This window comes from Ictalurus furcatus, chromosome 23 (assembly GCF_023375685.1).
Source record: "Ictalurus furcatus strain D&B chromosome 23, Billie_1.0, whole genome shotgun sequence".
Classification (NCBI taxonomy): Eukaryota; Metazoa; Chordata; class Actinopteri; order Siluriformes; family Ictaluridae; genus Ictalurus; species Ictalurus furcatus.
The window spans coordinates 11,664,224-11,688,547 of NC_071277.1; the positions used below are offsets into that span (position 1 = coordinate 11,664,224).

Consider the following 24,324-nt stretch of genomic DNA (forward strand, 5'->3'; position numbering starts at 1 on the left):
TCAAAGGAAGACAATCACAATTAAAACTCTATGCTGTTCAAGTGGAACCTTTGTCAAAATCACACTGATGTCTTTTCTCGCAAGTGAAATACTATAAACACGAGTAATTATAGTACATTTTTATTGGAGGGTAAAAACACATTTATCATGTCTTTCAAGAGAACTTTCCAGATCTTCCAATGCCAGAGCTGAACCTGGTTGCCCCGGGGACAGCTTCAGCTGTGATTATTGGCAGGCCATAGTTAGTCTCATACTGCATGGCCTGGGTGAACGAGGTGGCATCAAAAGTTGCATGATATGCAGAGTTACGGTCAGCACGGAGACAGAGCTGAGGAAAGGAACTTATCTGCCCTGCAAGCTCAACAGCGACCTGTAAGGCTGACACACACATAATAGAGAGAGAGAGAGAGAGAGAGAGAGATCTGAGCCTCATTAATGAGCTATGATCATTATACCCCTGCACAGCCTACACAAATGGATGCAACTTTTATATCTGCATTTTTGTATTTGTCAATTTTTCCATATCTCAGGTATGAACAAATGTGACACCTCATTAAGGCTTCTGCTGTATGTGAACTAAGGAATACCCCAAGCACTGACTATAATGATGCATTATAAACTCATGTTACAAATGAGAATTTCACAAAGACACTAGTAGTTGATTTAATGAACCAAAATTTTATTTTTACAAAATGTTACAGATACTTTAATTCTTATCACAAGTGATAACTGATTGGTGGTACACTCTTAGGAACAAAAAAGTCACAATAAAGAGTTCTTCACAGAAGGACTCTTTCTCTTTTACAACATATTTCAAGTAAAACCATTAACTATCCCCAAAATCCATGAAACCATTTTCTGCCTCAAGGGAGTCACAAGGTGTGAATTAAATTGAGTTGCAACAGTTGTAAATTTCCATTAGGTGGAACACTATGGAAGTCAGGTCATAGAACTTAACAAAAAGCACACCTACTGATTAAACTGGTTGCATTTAAGTAGAATTCAATGTGAATTCATCCACATGATCCTGAACAGGATGAAGCAACATTTTCCCATGCTAATAAGTCAGCAGATAAGCAGCAAAATGACAGGTACACATGCAGGTTTAAAAAATGTACAAAAATTTTGCATGATGATCTTTGAGCTAATCGTGGAAAAGGAGAGAAAATGGGGGTATTTCTTTATAGTAATTTGTCCAGAAAAGATAGAAGTAAAATTCCCTTCCTCCTTTCCGGTGAACGAAAAGAATAGAAGTAAAATTCCCTTCCTCCTTTTAAAAACTGAGTTTACCTGAGCGGTGAATGCTATAAATGCAACAAACGAAAATCAGATTTAGCGTCAATGCTAAGAATTGAGCACAAAAAAAAAATATATGTGCTCAATTCTCAAATATATATATGGGTGGCTGTGGCTCAGTTGGTAGAGCGGGTTGTCCACTAATCATAGGCTTGGTGGTTTGATTCACGACCCACATGACTCCATATACCGAAGTGTACTTGGGCAAGACACTGAGCCCCAAGTTGCTGCTGATGGCAAGTTAGCACCTTGCATGGCAACTCTGCTACCATTGTTGTGTGAGTATGTGTGTGAATGAGTCAATGAGACACAGTGTAAAGCGCTTTGGATAAAGGTCCTATATAAGTGCGGACCAATATATATATATATATATATATATATATATATATATATATATATATATATATATATATATATATATATATATATATATATAGTGCTGTGAATATTTCCTGATTTCTTCTGTTTTTGTGTATCTCGCATAATAAATAGTTTTAGATCTTTAAACAAAATGCAACTTAAAACAAAGACAACATGAGTAAACACACAATACAGTTTTTATTTATTTATTTTTATTGAAGCAAAAAAGTTATCCAACACTTTTCACCAATGTGAAAAACTAACTTCCCCCTTAAAATTAAAATGTGTTTGTGCCACCTTTAGCAGCAATAACTGCAACCAGATGCTTCCAATAACTGGAGATCAATCTTTCACTTACTTCTAGGACTAGAATTTACTCCTATGATTTGGATTACTGTCTTGCTGCATAATCCAGTTGCTCTTGAGTTTCAATTTATGGACTTCAGACCATAAATCTTCTCCTATAGGATTTTCTGGTAGAGAGCAGAATTCATCCCCATCGCCCATGCCCTGATTCTACAATACATCCCACACCATCACAGTTCCACCACCATGCTTGACCGTATGTATGATGTTCTTTTTTGTGGAATTCTGTGTTTGGTTTATGCCAGACGTAACGAGACCTCTGTCTACTGTGAAATATTCTTCCTTATTTTCCATGATTATGATTCAATCATTTATGATCAGTTCATTGTGATTTTTGCTTACTCATGGTTTTAATCATCCAGAAAAGATTTACATCACTTCCAAACAGTTCCACTTTTGACTTATGAGTCCACAGAACCTTCTCCCAAAAGGTTTTAAGATAATCAAGGTGATTTGGCAAAATTCAGCTGAGCCTTAATGTTCTTTTGGGTTAGCAGTGGTTTTCACCTCACCACTCTTCTATGGATGCCATTTTTGCCCAGTGACTCTTTGATAGTTGAGTCATGAACAGTGACCTTTATTGATGCAAGAGAGGCCTGTAGGTCCTTTAATGTTCTTGGGTCTTTTGTCTTTGTGACGTCCCGGATGAGTTGTTGCTGTGCTCATGGAGGAATTTTGGAAGGTCGTCCACTTCTGGGAAGGTTCACTACTGTGCCGAGTTTTTCCATTTGGAGATAATAGCTCTCATTGTGGTCATTTGGAGTCCCAGAGCCTTTGAAATAGCTTTGTAATCCTTCCCAGACTGATGTATTTCAATCACCTTCTTCCTCATTAGCATAGTGTGTTACTTGGTAACAACTTCATGCTGTTGAAAAAGTTCTATTTAAGTGTTAATTTGATTGAATGGGGTTTGCAATAATCAGGCCTGGTTGTGTCTAGTCTAGCTAAACCCCATTATGAATGCAGTTTCACAGAATTAGGGAATTAGTAACTATGGGGCAAATACCTTTTCACACAGGCCCAGATGGTATTGGATAACATTTCTGCTTCAATAAAGAACATGCACTGTGTACACACACACACACACACACACACACACACACACACACACACACACACACACACAAACACATATATACAGAGTTGCGGTTGGAAGTACATACACTCAACATGGACATGAATGTCATGGAAATATTGGGCTTTCAATAATTTCTTTGAACTTTTCTTTTTCTGGGGCAGAATAATTGTACAACATACAGCTTTAATAAAAAAAAAACAATTTGGTTCTCAAGTTTTAATTCATTCGGGGTTTTCTGTAATCAACACAGGACCAAAATTATACATACTTTATACATATAATTTGCCAAGACCAAGGCCTCTTAATTTCCTGTTAGTGATCATGATTGACTACAGCTGGTGGTTTCTCTGTGCCAACATAAAAAGGGTTTGTTTGACAGCACTCATTGGATTCACCAACACACAGTACTTTGGGAAAGTCAGGAATGTCTCTTGAAGCCATTTCGAAACAATTGCAGATTCCAAGATCATCAGTTCAAACAATTGTACGTAAGTACAAGTTATTTTTAAGTGTAGCCACTTTGCCAAGGTCTGGAAGAAGACCCAAACTGTCACCCGCAGGTGAGAGGAAATTGGTTCGGATGGTCAGGAAAAACCCAGGAACCACCAAGGCACAGGCCAGCAATGAACTGAAAGCTGCTGGAACATCAGTGTCACTGACTACAGTCAAGCAAGTTTTACATCGCCATGAACTGAACGACTGCCATCCAAGAAAGAAGCCCCTGCTCCAAAATCGACACCTTCAAGCCCATCTAAAGTTTGTGGCTGATCAAATGAACAAAGAAAAAGTCTCCTGGAGGAAAGTTTTATGGTCAGATGAGACAATGACTGAATTGTTTGGCCACAATGACTAGAGGTATGTTTGGAGGAGTAAAGAACACTGTACCGACTGTTAAGCATGGTGGTGGTGGCGGCATTATGTTCTGGGGCTGTTTTGCTGCCAGTGGATAGAATATTGAAGAAGGAGGACTACCTTAGAATTATTCAGCATAATCTCAAACCATCAGCCAGACGGTTGAAACGTGGACACAATTTGGTGTTCCAAACACACATCAAAGCTGGTTATGGAATGGATAAAGCATACCCCTCTCATATGTAATCTCATATCTGGTGTTCCCTTTGCTATTGATGTGTGGTGTCATCATGCCAAGATCTAAAGAGTTCTGCAAGGCTTTCAGAAAAAAGGTTGTGGATGCCTATGAGTCTGGAAAGGGATTTAAAAAGATCTCCAAATTATTTCATATACATCCTTCCACTGTAAAGAAAATAATCTATAAATTGTGCAAATTTCAAATGACTACCAATTTGTCCAGGACTGGCCATCCCAGCAAATTCAGCCCCAAGAGCAGACCGTCTCATGCAAAAAGAAGTCTCCAAGACCCCCAAAATTTAATCACAGGATATGCTAGCGAGTCTGACAGCAACTGTTGCTGTCAAAATGCATGCATCTACAGTCAGAAAGAGACTGCACAAATTTGACCTACATGGGAGGCATGCCAGGAAAAAGCCTTTGCAAGACTACAATTTTGCAGTGAACACATAGGTAAAAACCAGTCCTTTTGGAATAATGTGCTCTGGACAGATGAATCAAAGATAGAGTTGTTTGGCCACAGCAGACATGTTTGGTGCAGACCAAAGACAGCTTTTCAGGAGAAGCACCTCACACCAACTGTTAAGCATGGTGGTGGAAATGCTGTGGTTTGGGGTTGCTTTGCTGCCTTGGTGACTGGACAGCTTACATTCATTGATTCAACTATAAATTCTGCATCATGCATCATATCAAAGCGTGCTTAAAGAAAATGTGAGGACATCTGTCCAAAAGTTGAAGTTGAACTGAAAGTGGACCTATCAACAGAATAATGATCCTAAGCACACTAGCAAATCCACCAAGGAATGGCTCAAAAAGAATAAATGGAGGGTTATGGAATGGCCTAGTCAAAGCCCAGATTGCATGGAAGAGTGGTCAAAAATTCCAGCAAGCCTGCTGGACAATTATGCAAAATGCCTACAAGGAGTTATTTCTGCTAAAGGGGGCAATACTAGCTTCTGAGGCCAAGGGTGTACTTACTTTTTCCACAGAAGAATATCACATCTATTGATATTGATGCATCACCTTCGATGAAACTGGTAGGCAACATGGTTTTCAAAAGCTGATCAATTTCATTCAGCCGGACTACAACATTACGTCAAGAATGGACTCTGAAATGGATTAGCATACTATCTAAAGGGTACATTTAGCTTCTGAACATGTAATACATGAATAACGAAATGTTATCAATGAGAGGGGCGCACGGTGCCTTAGTGGTTAGCATGTTTCCCTCACACCTCCAGGGTTGGGGGTTCGATTCAATGTATGTTCACACCTTTTTAGTTTGCACAACCTTAATATTGTGTATGAGTCCCTCAGTTGTCCTAAATGTGAAAAGATGGATCTCAACATCATATAGCCACTGTTGGAAATGGATCAAATATGCAGAAGATGCTGTAAAAGTAAAGAATGTGCAGGGCCTGCAGGATTTTTCTGAAGAACAATGGCCAGTTTAACTGCTCATGACAAACAAGGGACTCATGAACAACTATCACAAAAACTTCAATATTAATGGAGGTTTTAAGCAGACACTGAACACCAGTGCAATATTAAAAACTAACTGCATCTCTGTTTACCTTTTCCATCTGGTACCACTCTGTTTGCTAGTCCAAATGCCAGTGCCTCCTGAGCGCCTACAGGTCTTCCAGTCAAAATGAGGTCTAGAGCTCGAGACAAACCAATTAGCTGTGGGAGCCGCACCGTCCCACCATCAATAAGTGGCACGCCTAGAAAGATGGGAAGACAGTAGAAGAGTTCAGAGTCTGACACAGTGTTTTTGTGCTAACTGACCATTTATAGAAAAATTAACGTAAAAAAAACAAATACACAAACACATTTATTCTAAACACTATATACAGGTCAGGTCCATAAGTATTTTGACAGTGTAAATTTATTGTAATTTTGCCTCTGTACACCACCACAATGGATTTGAAATGAACCAATCAAGATACCTTTCCGCTTTACTTCAAGGAGTTTAAGAAATATATTGCATTAACCGTGCACTGGTGAGGTCAGCAACACCAAAAGGCCTGGCTTCTTGCCTGTGTCAGTGTTTAAACTATACTGTTCCTTCCTTTTTCATCAATAATTTTTCATTAGTGTTTTCATTTGTTGTAGTCGCCCCTTTCCCTTCTGCCATACTTAAATTTTTTAGAAGAACGTTTTTGTTTTTTGACTAATCCTTCCATGTCGGATCTGTCTAAAATAATATCAACTAATCTTTGACTAAGGTATGTTAAACACTCAATATGGCAAATGTTCAGCTTGTTCAGTATGTTGATGCAGGATGTTTAGTCATTGTAAACATCTGAATGGGTGACAACTCGGCAGCATAACCACAATGCCAAAGCTTTGGGAGCACCATTCCTCTCTGCTTCACGTGTCCAACAAGTTTGCTCTCCTCAGTGAAGCACCTGCCAAGAAACCTGAAAGAGCTCTGGTTAGAAGAGACTCTATTTTAAGGCATGTGAAATTAGCTAGGCCTTTAGGGGCTCCAGTAGCTTTAGTCAGGGCGTTGTACATAGAAGGTAATCTAAGGGTCTTAGGCAAACACAATTTTTCTAAGGTAGCTATTCATGTAGGAGTTAATGATATATGCCCTCATCAGTCAGAGGTTACTAAGAGTAACATTGTAGAGGTGTGTAAATTAGCGAAGGCAATGTCAGATGCAGTAATAGCGATGTAGCTTCCAGCAGGTTATGGTCGCTGAACTGCTGGATGTCCAGGTGGTGCTCCGAAAACAATGTGGGCTTTATAGATAATTAGAGTAGTTTTGAGGGCAAGGTTGGTCTGTTAGGGCGAGACGTTATCCATCCCACTTGGGAAGGTGCTGCTCTCATTTCTTGCAGGATAGCACATGGTCTCAGAACAGGCCTAGTTAATCTGTGACAATCCAGCGCCAAGGCCAGGGAGCACACAAGCAGCCTAAACCAACCGTCTGCTAGCTACACCTAGGTCATCACCTACGGTCGACAATATTGAAACTGTGTCTGTTCCCCGAGCTAAACAAAAATGTAGAACTATTCAGAAAATTTGCTTTAACAACCTAATTAACCTAAAATTAGATGATACTGAATGCACAGCCAGCACCTTTGATCTCAAGATAGGTCTATTAAATATCAGATCTCTTCTGTCTAAAGCAGTTATTGTTAATGAAACCATTAATGATCAGGAGTTAAATATAATGTGTTTAACAGAAACGTGGATTAAACCAAATTAGTAGGTAGCATTAAATGAAGCTAGTCCTCCTGGATACAGTTATATACATCATTCCCATCTAACTGGCAGAAGAGGAGGTGTCACACTCATTTTTAATGATAATTGTCACGGTTTCCCCTTTAGGTAGCGCCCTGGAAAGCAGGAGGGCCGTGCGTGCGTGCACAAGCAAGGTGCGTGAGCGCCTGCTCTGTGAATGTTGACAACCGTGACATTACTATGGACACGTGCATTTGTTATGTTTCTGTTATGTCTCCCTGTTCTGTCATTGGCTGTTGTTTGAGCATGTGTATAGATTGGTGTCAGCCGTCAGCACTTTACGCGCTGATTATGTCTGCTTATATACCGCGCGCCTCCCAGCACACGGCGCGGAGTATTAGTTTAGATTAGATACGTTAGATAGAGTCATTCGTTAGAGAAAGTCATTGTCCATGTTATGTGCCTTGTTAGATTTAGTTAAGTTAAACTTTAGATTAGTTTGTTTAGTTCACGCTGGTTTTTCCGCTCCCAGTTCGTAGTCATAGTCTATGTTTCTTGTTTTGTTTCTTGACCCTGTTTTCCGTGACCGCGACCTTGATTCCTGCTTTGCCCCATTTATGCCTGTTTGCCGATCGCTTGACCCTTGCATGTTTCTGGATTAGGTTTTTGGATCATAATTTGGATTTACCTACCTGTGTCTCTCTTAAATGAAACTGTTAAACCTTATTTGCATCCGTCCTATCTCCCTTACGTCTCGGGACGTGACAATAATCTAGGTGTCACACAAAAAACTAGTCATAAATTCAACAATTTTGAAGTTCTTTATACTAGTATAACATATGTAGCCGCAAAAAATAAGTCTACTGAGTCGATTCAACCAATTATTATTTACAGACCCCCAGGGCCATATTCTGAATTCCTTTGTGAATTTGCAGATTTTTATCTCAAACCTGGATGTTTCTTTAGACAAAGCATTAATTGATGGAGACTTAAATATTAATTTTGATAACCCAGAAGACCCTCTGAGAACAGCAGTTGTGTCCATTCTAGATTCAGTAGGGGTCAATCAGAATGTAATAGGACCCACTCATAATTAGGGTTGGGTATCGTTTGGGTTTTTTACAATACCGGTGTCAAATCAATACTTTTAAAATGATGCCGGCGCCTACACAGTGTCTGAACTGACACCGAAAAAAGAGCCACAAAATGACGGTGGATAATGTTTCATTAGGTTTGACATGTTTTTGTGTCAAAGTTCTGCTACATGCTAGATAAGGTAGCTCCACATAAAAGAAAAATAATTAGAGAGAAAAAGCTAGCACCATGGAATAACGATCACACACGTACCTTAAGACAGAAAATTAGAACGTTAATGACATCAACCCAAATTGGTAGTATTTCAAGCAGCATGGAAGGACAGCCTCCTGAAATATAGAAAATTTCTCTATCTCTATCTCTCCACCCTAATTGAAGATAAAAATAATCCTAGATTCTTATATAATACTGTAGCAAAATTAACTAGGAATAAGACTACAACAACAGAAACATGCACACAATCATTATATATCAGCGATGATTTTCACAAATTTTTCCGTTAGCATAACTGAATATATTAGACAAATAATTCAGACTATTAATTTAAAACCAGACACTCTTATAACTAACCCTGTAGATAATAATATAACATTATCGGATCAACGATTAGAATGTTTTAGTCCCCTTTGGGAGACCGAACTAATTTCATCAAAATCATCAGCTTGTATACTAGATCCCTTACTTGCATGTTACTTTAAACAGATAATTCCAGAATTAATCAAACCCCTTCTAAAAATAATAAATTCTTCCCTTACTGGTTTTGTACCTAAATCATTTAAACTAGCAGTTATCAAACCCCTGATTAAAAAACCTGACCTCGACCCCTGTCAAGTGTCCAACTACAGGCCAATATCAAATCTCCCCTTGATCTCTGGAAAAGGTTGTAGCACAGCAGCTATGCTCGTACCTATATAGGAATAACATTCATGAAATGTATCAGTCAGAGAGACAGCACTGGTTAAAGTGGTAAATGACCTACTACTAGCCCCTGATGAGGTTTGTGTCTCGTTGCTTGTGTTGCTTGACCTTAGTGCAGCTTTTGATACCATACTATTCTCCTTGATAGACCAGAGAATGTTGTTGGCATTAAGGGAACGACCTTCTAATGGCTCAGGTCTTATTTGACTGATCATTATCAATTTGTAGATGTAAATGGTGACTTTTCTATGCATACCGAGGTAAAGTTTGGTGTTCCGCAAGGTTCTGTTTTAGGCCCACATTTCTGTTCTTTATATATGCTACCTCTGGGTAAAATTATTCGTAAACATGGAATTAACTTCCACTGTACATCTCAGCAAAGCTGGATGACAGACAACAGCTTAACAAAGTTGAGGAAGGTGTAAAGGACATTAGACATTGGATGCTTGTTAACTTCCTTTTACTTAATTCTGACAAGACATAAGTACTTGTACTGTACCTCGAATAGTGAAGGCTACAGCAGGGGTAGAGCTTTCTCTTACAAAGCCCCACAGTTATGAAACAGCCTTCTAAGTAGTGTTCAAGTCTAGGCTGAAATATATTTGTTTACTCTCACGCGTTCAAACACGTTTGTTGATGGTGGGGTGGCTGGTCACCTTATGTCCCAGGGTGCCCTCATGTCTGTGTTACCTTCTGGCTCTCTCTGAGATTCCTTAAATCTAACAATTTGGTTATGAGGTCATAGCTAGTCTTGCAAGAGTCCCTGCTTGCAAAAATTACATTGTCCTTAACCATTATGGGAAAACAATCATACCTAATAATCTCTCCCTCTCTGTCCCTTTCTCTCTATTGAGCTACACATTGCCAGTGATGCCAGTGATCCTAACCCCTTCTGCTCTCCAGACCTGCCTGATATATCCTGATGCCCTACTTCTAGTTGGAGTATTGGAATATCAATACCAATTAGAATGGCTGCTGCTGCTGAAGATGGCTCCACATAACACAGCCTAAAGTTTATTGAGATTACTGAGGATGGTACCACTTAAAAACAATAAGGATGGCTTTGGACCTCAACTCATATGAACAGTTATGCTATGATGGCTAAGGACTTCAACTGTCACAAATAGTTTTGCACTCAAGTCTCCATCATTGAACAGTGGATAAGTTCAACAAAACAGGCTTCATGTAAAAACTGTAATGAATTTCCTGGTTACACAATTGCACTATTTGACCATGTAGAATTAGCACATTTATAGAAGGGATTTATTTATAATTGCACTATAACAATTTATAATTGTTTCTTTCTCATATTGTCTCAGGGAGTTTTTCCTTGCCACAGTTACCTCTGGCTTGCTCATTAGGGATAAATTCATACATTTAAAATATATATTCTCAATTTATATATTTCTGTAAAGATGCTTTGGAACAATGTCCAATGTTAAAAGTGCTATAGAAATAAAACCAAATTAAATTTTATTGACCTGTAAATCCATTGGCTGTTAAAAAAATAGATATTTTTTAAACCCCTTGAACTTAGGCTGAAAGTCTACACTTCACACTGTGTCACTGTCCAAATACTCATGGACCTGACTGTAGATTATTGCAGAGCTTCAAAGCATTAAACATAAGCCATGTGTTAAATAAGTAAATGATGAATAAAAAAGGATTCCTAAGATCTGTCATAATGGATTTCATTAAGATGCCTCACTAGATTTGAAAATAAGCCACATGACTACTGACAGAAGGTCATCATTTGGTGAACCATGGTTTGGACGCAGACTCAGTAAAATATTTCTGTGGACCTAACAGAAAGTATATATATATATATATAAAAACCTGGCTGTAGTCTAATGACCTTGGTATTTTAAACATGAACCATCACAGCTTCTTTATAAGATTCTCTTTTATGGATTTATCAAATTATGCATTTATGTAAGTTATTTACAACAGATTCTAGAGATATTTGATTACAAAAGGCTGAATGCTACAGACTTTTGCATAGTTGTTTTCATTTCATTTGCCCTTTCTGGTCTGAGTAAAGTGACATGCATTTATTCTCCCCACTTCAAGTTCAAAACTGACCTGTCTGCTCAGAGTCTGTAGCATTAGTCAAACAGGCTAATGTGAAGTGCCACTACAAAGCAAACGGTAACCGTTCAAAGTAACATACTCAAAAAAATCAGATCTGAAGATAACGTAAATCAAAGTTCAATATGAAATATTAAACATAGTGCTAATCCACTCTCTTACAGCTCAAGAGCATGCAAATGAATGCTTGCTAAGAACTGCCTGGGTTTTAGCAAAACATAGGAAGCCATTTACTGCTGCAGAGATGGTAAACGAATGGGAGAAGTTGCTGATGCTGGATGGGAAACAAAAAGAAAGACACAATTCTAGTGTGCAATCAGTATTGTTAATAGAGAGCATGGGGTGTCTGATCTGAGTGCACAGAACAGTTTTCGTGAGCATGATAGTTAACAGAGACTGCGAGTTATTTAAATTTGTGAGCAGACAAAAAACAAAACAAAAATACAACATAAAACAAAGACAACATGAGTAAACACACAAAACCGTTTGTATTTATTTATTTATTTTTATTGAAGCAAAAAAATTATCCAATACTTTTCACCAATGTGAAAAACTAATTACCCCCTTAAGCTTAAAATCTGTTTGTGCCACCTTTAGCAGCAATAACTACAACCAAATGCTTCCAATAACTGGAGATCAGTCTTTCAATTACTTCTAGGACTAGGACTTACTCCTATGCTTTGGATCATTGTCTTGCTGCATAATCCAGTTGCGCTTGAGCAACCACCACCATGCTTGACCGTAGGTATGATGTTCTTTTTGTGGAATTGGTTTACGCTAGATGAAACAGGAGCCCTGTCTTCCAAAGGATCATCAAGGTGTGTTTTGGCAAAATTCAGATGAGACCTAATATTCTTCTTAGTTAGCAGTGATTTTTGCCTTGCCACACTTCCATGGATAACATTTTTCCCCAGTGTCTTTCTGATAGTGGAGTCATGAACAGTGACCTTTATTGATACAAGAGAGGACTGTAAGTCCTTTGATGTTGTCCTTGGCTCTTTTGTGACTTGCTGGATGAGTAGTTGCTGTGCCCTTGGAGGAATTTTTGAAGACTGGCCACTGCTGGGAAGGTTCACAACTGTGCAGAGTTTTTTTCATTTGGAGATAATGGCTCTCACTGTGCTCCTTTGGAGTCCCCAAAGCCTTTGAAATACATCAGTCTGGGAAGGGTTACAAAGCTATTTCAATCACCTTCTTCCTCATCATTTCTGGAATGTCTTTCAATTTTGGCATAGTGTTTTGCTGGGTAAGACCTTTTAACCAACTTCATGCTGTTGAAAAAATTGTATTTAAACGTTGATTTCACAGGGTTTGCATCAATCAGGCCTGGCTGTGTTTAGTCTAGCTGAACCCCATTATGAATGCAGTTTCATAGATTTGGGGAATTGGTAACTATGGGAGCAAATACGTTTCCACACCGGACCAGCTGGTATTGGATAACTTTTTTGCTTCATTAAATGACATCATTTAAAAACTGTATTTTGTGTTTACTCATGTTGCCTTTGTTTTATCTTAGCTTTTGCTTTAATTTCTGAAACAATTTATGAGATATACACAAAAATAGAAGAATTCAGGATGGGGACAAATTTTTTTTACAGCACTGTATGTGTAATAAATAAATGACAGTATCTGCATAACTGCATCAAAGCAGTTGAACATGTGCAAACCTAATTTGTACTGTAAGCTCCATGCTCATGGAAATATGTACAGCCATAGACACTTTGCCCATGACTTGTGTAGAAAAATGTAGTGCAGAGTCAGCCCCCAACATGTTCCACTATTCTTTAATCCACCACTGTTAATGGGTTGTATATATTGCCACTGTGGCTCATTATGCTAATCGACACATCCTCACACTTCTGTTCAAGCAGAAAATTGTTGGATTGGCGTTGGCAATATGATGGCTGTTGATGCTTGTGTCACATCGCTGGTCTCAACAAACGAAGCAGATATGTGCTGCACAAGTGCTGAATGCAGATGCACTGATGACTCCCTGGTGAAAACTTATAATATTGCATTGCATGCAGAATGCACTGGCAATATTCTTGCCTATTCTTTTGACAGCAGTGGAGCAGTCCCTTCAATCTGCAGATGCTGATCCCTCTGTAAGGGAGTTGATTGATACCTCCTAGCAGTGGGAATCCGATACCAGAATATAGGGCAACTTGCTACCAGCTTAGTGTATACATGACACCAGGTGTATTCAGCAAAATCTGTTCTGCCTGATGTGTGCAAATCAGCCCATAAAACCTACCTTATGTACTAGGGCCATTTTTTGCACTTGGTGCCAAAGAACCCCTAGTTAGGAGGGTGCCGGTACCAGAGTCAAAAAACCTGCATGGCTAAATACACTTTTAGCATGGAACCCTTGGACACTACATCTCAGTTCTGTGTTTCAACACCTATAGGGGACTGTACCACTATCTTTAAGCAGGGTGGGCCCAAGCTGAACAGAGTTCTGCCATTTAGCCTCTTTCTAACTCCACTGATGTTTTCATGATATACTCAGACAGGCTTATCTCCTCAATATACTGCCATATTTGGACAACTGGCTACTGTGTGCCCCCACCAAGAATAAAGCTTTCCAGAACACATCCATCCTTCTGTCACAGATTGTGGAGCTCAGAATTTCAATGAACTTAGAGAAGAACTCCCTAACCAGAAACCAGGTTACAGAGGTTACACATCTGCATGGATGCTCAGACTGATGATGGCCACTTCTAGGCTTGCTAGAACAGCAGGTATTCCAAAAGTGTGGGACGCCTCCCTGACACCCTTGGGGTGTTGTCATTTCAGCCACATAGGTACTGAGGGCAAATGATACCCTGGTGAAGGTCAGAACACATCAACTTGAAGGTGGTCCATCTGGGATTGAAGAAGATTTTGCTGGTTCTTAGACATCACCATGTTCTGGTCATTCAGAAAACATTGTCACAGTGAGCTACATTCAGGTCCATAAATATTTAGACATTGACAAAATATTGTTATTTAAGCTGTCTACCACATATATTGGACTTTAAATTAAATAATATGTCCTCAAAGTGAGACTTTCAGCTTTAAGTTTTTTTTTTTTAAGGTATTTACATCCAAATCGTGTGAACAGTGTAGGAATGTAGTCAATAACTGCCTGAAGTCTGCAACCCACAGACATCACCAGATGCTTGGTTTCTTCCCTGGTTCACTTTATTTCTAGTTTTGCCTTCAGCAAGTGTAATGCATACTAAATTGGATTCAGGTCAGGTGATTGCAAAACATTACACTTTTTTACTTTAAAAAACGTCACGGGTTGCATTAGAAGTATGCTTCCTGTCATTGTCAATCTACAGCGTGAAGTGTTGACCAATGAGTTTTGAAGCATTTGGTTGAATTTGATCAGATAACAATAAACTTTTACACTTCAGAATTAATCCTGCTGCTTTTGTCAGCAGTCACATCATCAATAAATAAAAGGGAACCAGTTCATTGGGAGCCACACATGCCCACGTCATAAGATGAGGTGGTATGCTTTGAATCATGAACAGTTCCTTCCATACACTTCTCTTCCCATCATTTTGTACATAGGATTGTACATAAGAACAGTACAGGAATTTTTACATGTTTTTGGCATACTCTAAACTGGTCTTCCGGTTTTTGGGGCTTACCACTGGTTTACATCATTATGGTAAACCATCTGTAGTTACTCTGTATTTCCTGAAGTCTTCTCTTGATTGTTGACCTGTTGATAGATACGCCTACCTCCTGGAGGGTGTTACTGATCTGGCTAATTATGAAACATTTTTTTCTTCACCAGGCAAAGAATTCTTCTGTCATCCACTACAGTTGTTTTCTAATGTCTTTTGGACATTCTTGTGTTCCTGAGCTTACCTGTGCATTCTTTCTTTTTAAGAATGTACAAAATACTTGATTTGGCATCATCTGATGATTTTGCTATCTCTCTGATGACTTTGTTTTAATTTTTCAACCTACTGATGGGTTGCTTCACTGGCAGTGACAGCTCTTTGGACTTCATATTGAGAGTTGACAGCAACAGATTCCAAATGCAAATTGCACTCTTAAAATCAACTCTAGATATTTTATCTATAAAATTTTTTATATTATTAAGGGGGGTTGTAAAAAAGTGTTGTAATTCTGTGCACAAAGTGAGGTCCATGAAGACATGGTTTACCACGGTTGGAGGGGAACAACTTGAGTGGCCTGCACAGCCCTGACCACAACCCTAGTGAACACCTTTGGGATGAACTGGAATGCTGACTGCATCCCTGGCCTCCTCGTTAAACAACAGTGCCTGACCTCATTAAAGCTCTTGTCGCTGAATGGGCAAATCCGCACAGCCACATTGCAAAGTAAAAACCATTTCCAGAAAATTAGAGGTTAAAATAAGAGCAAAGGGGTTGTATAATTACCCAAGTTGAAAATAAATAAAATAAATGTGACCAGTGTTGGATAAGTTACTCAAAAAAAGTAATCCACTACAGATTATACTAATAATACTATTAATACTACTATTAATAATATAATATTAATTACTACTTTAAAAATAGTAATCTGATTATATTACTGATTACTGAATGTAAAAAGTAACCAGATTACTAATTACTTTACTTTCAAAACCTATCAAACATACAAAAATACACTACAAAGTGAAACTCATAGTTCTTTCAGTAATTTTAGTGTGTGTCAATGTATGACATGACCAGAAAAAGTTGGATTTATCATAAAATTTGCCTCGGGTGTTGTCACTGTTTGTAGAACTACCAGACCGATAAAATAGAAAACTTTTCTAACTAGGCTAGTTTGGTGTCACTAGCCTAGAGGAGACACAGCTAAGCTATCATTGTATTGCCATGCAAAATACATTATCTTTCCTTATACTCTGCTCATATCATGTTCAAGTAAACTGAAACTCATATAGACATTTACACACCTTGTTTTCTTGCTCAGCAACAGAGAATGTTACTGTTTCAGTTTCAATCCATTTACTGGTTTAAAAAAACGAAAATGAGTGTATAACCATTTTTTCCTCACACTGACTGTGAGAGCTAGTGTTTGGCAGAATTGAGAGCTGTCAGCCAATAAGACACGAGTGTTTCCATGTATTTTCCTGTAAACCTTGTCTGATTGGTCTGGCCTCCGTTCACTGAAGATATAAAATTACAGGCTGTCTTCTTTTACTGACGTTCAGTTACATAGTGACAAACTGCTGCAAATGGAGAATTATTCGGGGCTAAAGAAAAAATCTTTGGGGCAAAACATGAATTATTTTAAAAATGCATTTTACTTAATATCATTTTCTTAACAATAAATTTGTAATGCAAGTAACGTAATTTTATTGACATCAGTAACTGTAATCAAATTACATCAATTTAAAATGTAATGCGTTACATTACTGCATTATCAGAAAAAGTAATTAGATTACAGTAATGCGTTATACCCAACACTGACTGTGACAGAATGTCAGGACACCACATCAGTCAGTGCTTTTTAGCAAATGACTTTGTACTTTCATCTGAGTAGGGTTGTTCTACTAGACAAAGTGAAGAATTCTTATGCAGCAATTCAATGTTCAATAATGTTTATTTAAGCAATATTGCACAAACAAGAGTGCGGTTATGAAATGGCCAAATAATCTGTTTGATGATGATTTGTACATTCCCTTTAAAGGTGCATACAGTGAAACGGGCTTCCCTTCTTCCTTTTCATCTTTATCTGACAAGCTTCATATTTGAAATCAAAAGTTATTTTCATGAAAAACATTGTTTGCCATATCTGCTGATGTCGTCTCCAACTCTACTGTAGGAACAGTTTCGGTGGGACTGCTGCTAGAATTGGAAATTTACATGGCAAACACAGACAAGAGGAGTGATACAAACAGTGAAACATCCTGGTGAGGTTATACTAAATATAAACACTCCTGGGACACCACTCGCCCAATCAAATTAATGGACCGTTACTGACTGAGTGTCCTGGAAATAGCTGGGATAAGGTTATCTGAAACCTACTTTTACAGAAAGAGGCCATTTGACAGACATGACAGATAACCAGTGACAAACCTTTTCTTGCTCAGAAAACCTCTGTGTCATGGTGTTCAAATGTTTGTTTGCCCACTAAAAACTGTCACACATCAGGGCAGAGAGCCAATCAGAGTACAATCTTCTGAAGCTTTTGGTCAGAAAATACAGTCATGTGAAAAAATAAGTACATTTCATGGACTTTTTTTTTTTTTTTTTTACATATTCAGAATAAGAAAACTTTTCTTTTTTCTATGTAAAAAAAAAGGTTTGTTCTTTTTCACATGCTGTGACAAACATGTAATATTTGCACAGGATCACAATGGATTTTTTTTTTTTAAAAACTGTGAATTTTTAAGGACTTTTAAGGACTACCATTTATGGAGTAAGAATATGAGTATTTTACCAAATCTGCGGCAGAAAACCCCCATAATGGTGCTGGCTTCCACAACCCTGAGGTCAGCCAGTAGGGACAATTCCAACCCCCCTGCCACAGCATAACCACTCACTGCTGCAATCAGTGGCTTTGATAGCCTCAGACGAGAGGGACCCTTCAAGCAAACAAAGTAGAGAAGCCCATTAAAAAGTGTCTGAAATAGTAAGTACAGTATAAGGGTAAATGTGGACATCTTTGTACGGCTCTATTAGAATTAACAAGTAACAGATGCAAAAAGGCACTCATCATGTTTGTAACTGTGTAAGATGAAAATTTACACAAATACACAATATATGTCATTAGTTACTCCATCTCTTTTAAGCCAATTTAATCATGTGTGCTTCTCTGTTCTTTTTCTCCAATCTATCAGTGCATGGAATATGTAGGTAGTACAAACACTATTGAATTACAGCTCTGACAAATGAATAATTGATAAACCATTCAATTTAGAGCTAATATCTTGCTGAAGAGATAGAGTCAACAGAACTATACCTCAGTCCACCTCTGGTGGTGTACCTAATGTAGTGATCCTATAATGCTGTAGTGTAAATACTCGGTTAATCTGAAAAAGGAATAAGTTTAAGTTCCTCCTCTTACCATTGGAGCAGGACCTCGGGAAACATTTTGCTCCAGTGTGAGGGAAACCGAATCCTGGGAAAGTTCTTTAAGATCATAACCAGCACAAAAATTCCCCCCTGAAAAAACAGCCCAAAAATGCAGAAAAAGAGAAGTACACAAAAGAATAATAGATGAGAATAAATTCAAAAAAGAAAGAAAAATCATAATGTTCATGTTTGCTAGGCTTTTATGAGAACCATATTTCTTTTTTAAAAAAAACTTGGAAGTGTACACAATAATATGAGTGAATTTGATCATCAATATTTTCATGTGTTTGATCATCAAGTAAGCAATTTCAGGTGAACAACACTAACCTATTCCATGTAGCACAGCTACACTCAAGGTATCATCCTGATTGAAAGCTGAAAACTCTTCAAATAACCGCTGGGATGTCTCCTGGTTCACTGCATTACGCACCTCTGGCCTGTTAATACCCACAGTAAGCACTGGACCTTGCTTTTCAATAACCACTGTTTGACCTGAAGTGGTACAGATTAAAGACAATTAACCACTCCACTTAGTGATCTGAACCTAGAGAGTCAGTAAAACAAGAGAAATAAGTTAGAATGATGATTTCTTTGCAAAACTACCCTAGCAATATTTTGTTATTATAAGTGAAATTAGCAAATGTTTTAGTTAGCCATTTCACCAAGTTGAAAAATTCTGTCTGGCTTCCTTATAATCAATGGACCACTTCAGACATTTCTTCTGAAAAGTATTGAAATAGTAAAGTTAATGATTTATTTATTTATTTTGTAAAACCCAGTCCATGACTGTGACAGTAAGGTTTACTTACTTTTCTTGAGGACAGTGGTCCTCAAGAACCATTTCTGCTTCTTATAGATTTAGCAGTAGGTTGTAATTTTAGATGTCCACTCATTGCCCACTTTATTAGGAACACAATACACACATTCATGTAGTTATCCAATTAGTCAATCATGTGGCAGCAGCACAATGCATAAAATCATGCAGATACAGGACTCATCACCAGGAATCATTCAGGATTGGTTTGACCATTTCAGAAACTGCCAACCTCCTGGGACTATACAGTTGACAATTTGACAAAGGTCCTTTTCCAATCTTCATCTGTCCAGTTTGGACGAGTCTGTGTCCACTGTAGCCTCAGATTCCTGTTCTTGGCTGACAGGACTGGAATCCAATGTGGTCTTCTGTTGTCATAGCCCAGCTGCCTCAAATTTTGTCATGTTGGGCTTTCTGTGATGCTTTTCTGCTCACCACAGTTGTAAAGCATAAAGAGCCCACTGAAGGGATGTGACAGTGGCCATGACAACCATGACAAGGTGGTGGAGTGCCACGTGTGGTAGTGTCACATCACATGCAATGTTATTGTTTCTGCTTGAGTGGGCACTATGATAAGTACAAAGTACAATGTTTTGTATACAAGTGTAATAATAATAACAGTTGTAATATTGATTTCTATTTATTGTCTACCATATAGCAGGAAATTTTATGTTAATACACAAATTACGTAATCATAATCAAACCTTATATGGTGTTGTCTGTTAGTTTGGAGCAGGTTTGTTTGAGTGCTGCAAAATCCAGTCAGGCGAATTCTGCTGTTTCTCTTCGGGTTCTGGCGACACGATGGATCTTTTTGGGAAACCAAATGTTACATCAGCGATCTGGGAACATTTTGGACTCATGCCTAATGAGAGAGGTGAACCAATAAATTTGGATGAAGCCATATGTCGGCTTTGTTGGGAAAATAAGTGTTAAACGGGCAAACACTAGCCTACAAATCTCAGGATCCATCTCCAGGCATGAGACCTAGCTGCATTTTTTTATTATTATTATTTAATATTTAGCTTTATTATTAATATTATTATTATTATAACAATATAAATATTTATTATTTAGGTTACCTTCCTACTGGTATTTCTTTCAAAGTTTTATAGGTTTGTGGTATACTACACTTAAAAATATAAGAAATAACGTATTCATCAAAGAAATATGCGGCTTCTCCTGTCCCCTTGCAGGTCAATCACAATACCGTATCCCACAGTGCCCTCAGGCTGTTTCTCATTGCAACCCAGCCCCCGTCACAGCCCTAGCCCGCTGTCCTCAGAAACCAAAACTAGAAAGTTGAAGATTGGAAAAAGACCAGACGATGTTTGTCAACTCTTCAACTGTTCAGTCCTAAGAGATCAGCAGTTCATTAAATACTCAAACCAGCCAGTCTGGTCTCAAGAACCAAGATAATAGAGTCACGGAGATCACATTTTTTCCCATTCTGATGTGCACATTAACTGACGCACTTGACCTGTATGATTTTATGAACTGTGCTGCTGCCACATTCTTGGCGGATTGGATTATACTGTATTGAATGAGCAGGTTTACAGGTGTTCCTAATAAGTTGGACAGTGAGGGTATACATGTCCAGTCAATAAGTCTGATTGATATTAGGATTTGTCTATGTTGATAGGTAGCTAACAAATCTAAATAATAAAGAAAATGTGCAATGAATTAGAATATGGATATTATTTTATCGGCTTTACGTCCCAGTTTAATAGCCAATTTGGAAAGTATTTGCTGCCCCCTGCCGGCAGAGCCCCCCCGAAACTCATTACCTGTAGGGTGTTCTTCAGAAGTGTACCCAGAGCTCCAGAACCGCTGTCTTGAGCCAAGAAAACACCGCTCATGTCGGCCAGTTGTTTTCTTGATTCTATTTCCGTTCAGAAAAAAATCTGTATGACGAGAAATCCCACAGGTTATGGCGGATGTTTGTAAAACTCCGTGATTAAATGAAACGATATTCCAAACTGCATTTGTAAATTAAGCCATACAAGCAAGCGTGTGTCCTAAATGTTTGTGTTTTAAAAATGTTAGACTTACTAATAAGTAATGATGGTCGAGAAAACTTTAAGAGCATAGTTTAAGAAAGTCTGTCTCTGGTGTTATGTAACCTTAGCAAGCAAACAGCCTCGAACGATTTACGAGCTGTAAGTTAATGGAATATAACGTGTTCATAAGTTTAGTTTTGTTTTAGAAAAGGTCTAACGTTCCAATCAGAATACTAGATATGGATTCAAGCGTTTGGAAGTGAATTTTAAACATACAAGGTTTGGTTTAAAATTAGTGAGGAAGTTTAGCCTGTTGAAGCCAGAAATAATACATCGCCTTAGCCTGGTAACATCAAAATAAAAGCCATTTAAGCTTCTACTTGCATGTAATTGAAGTACCCCTTTATATAATTTTATATTGTGTAGTGATTTTAACAGCAGACTGGGTTTCGTTTATTTAACACTCGTTCGTACGAGTTATTATTCATGCAAATCCTGTAATTTAGGAAAAACGTTTATATACTCGTGCTCTTGAGTGTGTAAAAATGTTTAAATGTAAAACTGGCTAAAGCACGTACTTTTGCGAATTGTAAGGTATTTGGTGATTTGGCCACTGCAACAAATACTTATTTAAAGCTAAATCCTTAAGGTTCTCATTTTAAACAGTATACTCTTTTTAAATAAGTAATGATTTGAGTTATATCAAAGTCACAGCAATAGTATTCACATACTTATGGGAAGACACAGATTATGTTTTTATTTATAATTATTATTTTTTAAAATCTCATTTTGTTTTTGGGAGAGAGTGGGTATAAGGCAACTATTGTCGTGCCCAAAAATATAAATGTTCCTGTAAACTGGTGAGGTGTTGAATAGGAATAGTCTTTTGTGGTCAGTATGATAATACAACGATGCAATAATGGGGTACTTAGCTATTTGAATAAGAGGTCAAGAATACTTATATGCATACTGTATTTCCTCATTTGTAAATCGCTTTGGATAAACGTCTGCTAAATGAAAAATTTAAGTACAATGGACTATCAGCGGATTATCATTTGCATATTTTCAGGGAAGAGACAAAGAAACAAATAATGCTATTTAGTGTAGAAAGCAACACTGAATGTATTAAATGGATCATTTAGAATATATGCTTGCATTTCAGTGTCGTCAAAAAAATAGCAAACAGCCACAGCATAATAAATAAACTTGTATGCGTGTGTATCTCTCTCTCGCTCTCTCTCTCTCTCTCTCTCTCTCTCTCTCTCTCTCTCTATATATATATATATATATATATAGTATTTAGTGGGTAATTTTGAATCTGGTGCTTTCAAAGGATACCTTGTTTATGTGTGTAGGCAGAAGGATTTATTAGCAGAGAGCATTTTATTTTGGGTATTTCACTTATGCACTCTCTTCTTTGTCTTCTTTTTCATCTTCTTCTTCGTCGGTAAGACAGTTTTGTACTTGAGTGCCATCAAGTCGTACTTTTATGTAACTTCAGCAGCTCCCGGCACGTGAACAAAAGCGCAAATTTCATTGGTCAGCCAGTTTTTGATGTGGCGCGTCAAAAATAAAATGAACCCCTCGATGTTAAAAAAAAATTAAGCTTTGACACCATGCGTTTTATGCCTGGGTGTGAACACTCTCATTGACAGCCATTGGGGTGTTAAATGGACTGTTTTTTCTTAAAGCTTAAAATCGTCCAGGTGTGAACAGGGCTTAAAGGTGCGTCCCAATTCGTGTTCTTATGCACTATTCTATGCCGTTTTGTAGTATAAATAGTGCAAGTAATGTGTTCACACTGAAAATTCCAAATAGAAAAAGTACACTTTAAACACCCAGATGATGCACATAATTAACCGAAAAACGAAGTGTGGAATATTGGACACTTCATGCACTGTTGCAACTTTAATTACGTAGAAGAGGGGGAGTGTTCAGACTCCAATGTTGAATGAAAAAATAACCTTATAAAATTCATTCACTACACCAGTGGTTCCCAACCCTTTTCAACTCACGGTCCACACAACCAAACACATATGTTTCCGTGGCCCACTGCAAAAATTTTAACTGACCCCGCTATTTGTGGTGGGTTAATAACAGAGTACTCAGAAGCTAGATTGTTAAAGCCTAGTTCACACTACACGATTTTAAGCCCGATTTGCAAGTCACCAAGCTCACCGAAAAAAACCTTTAATCGGAGGCAAATCTGCAAGCAATCAGCGATCGCCAACCTGCAGTCGATCGTTATGTGTGAACTACTCAATGACGCATCAAAGAGGCTCGTTGAGGCATCGCTGATGGCAGGCAGATATTTGGCATGCTAAATATCTGGAGCTGTCGGGCGACACCACATCCTGTAGTGTGAAAAGTGCCGTCACTGTCAGTGATTGCAGCAACAATCTGCAGCCAATGGGAGAGCAAGGCATGGGGTGAGGTCACCGTGAGGAAGGGAAACCCATGAAACCTTTTTACTCAAATCCAACTCTCTCTGTAGCACACAATCCCTGCTACCCCTGTGTACCATCTCTGTCTTTTCCTTTTTGGGGTTTCTTCAGCACAAATCATAGCGCAAACAGCTCACACTGCTTGTTTCTGGCCAATGTCCATCTTCAAATAAACAACTCCTGTTTCGCGCATGGCTTTTGCTTCATATGTCTGTGTCACTTCTTGCGTGTGTTTTCATGACAAAACATAGTTTGGACACCAGATAGAGTCGTTGGGTGACAGAGTCCTTGTCAGATCGTGTAGTGTGTGCCCAAAAATATTGCCGGGAAATCATGTAGTGTGAACACCACAATGACTTCAAGACTTCCGATTACAAAAGAGCAAGTCATGTAGTGTGAACAGCACAGCGATCTGCCAACATAGAAAGTTGTGTAGTGTGAACTAGGCTTAACTGTTTTTACTGAATGAACTGGCAATGAACAGAAAATGTAGACAACAGGTCACCAAGCCTCGAGAGAATCAGGCACTGCTCAG

At 38.2% G+C, this 24,324-nt stretch overlaps 1 protein-coding gene across 1 annotated transcript; it reads right to left on the reverse strand.

Annotated features, from left to right (window-relative positions):
• Nucleotides 1–97: 97 nt before the first annotated feature.
• On the reverse strand, nucleotides 98–21,679 carry zgc:101569 (uncharacterized protein LOC449822 homolog). Its single transcript, XM_053611322.1, has 7 exons — nucleotides 21,398–21,679; nucleotides 21,133–21,249; nucleotides 18,859–19,023; nucleotides 18,524–18,621; nucleotides 17,897–18,041; nucleotides 5,764–5,913; nucleotides 98–378 (listed from the first exon to the last, which is right to left on the reverse strand). The coding sequence occupies exons 1-7, from the start codon at nucleotides 21,432–21,434 to the stop codon at nucleotides 155–157; spliced, it is 936 nt and encodes a 311-aa protein (XP_053467297.1). The 5' UTR covers nucleotides 21,435–21,679; the 3' UTR covers nucleotides 98–154.
• Between the last annotated feature and the right edge of the window lie 2,645 nt (nucleotides 21,680–24,324).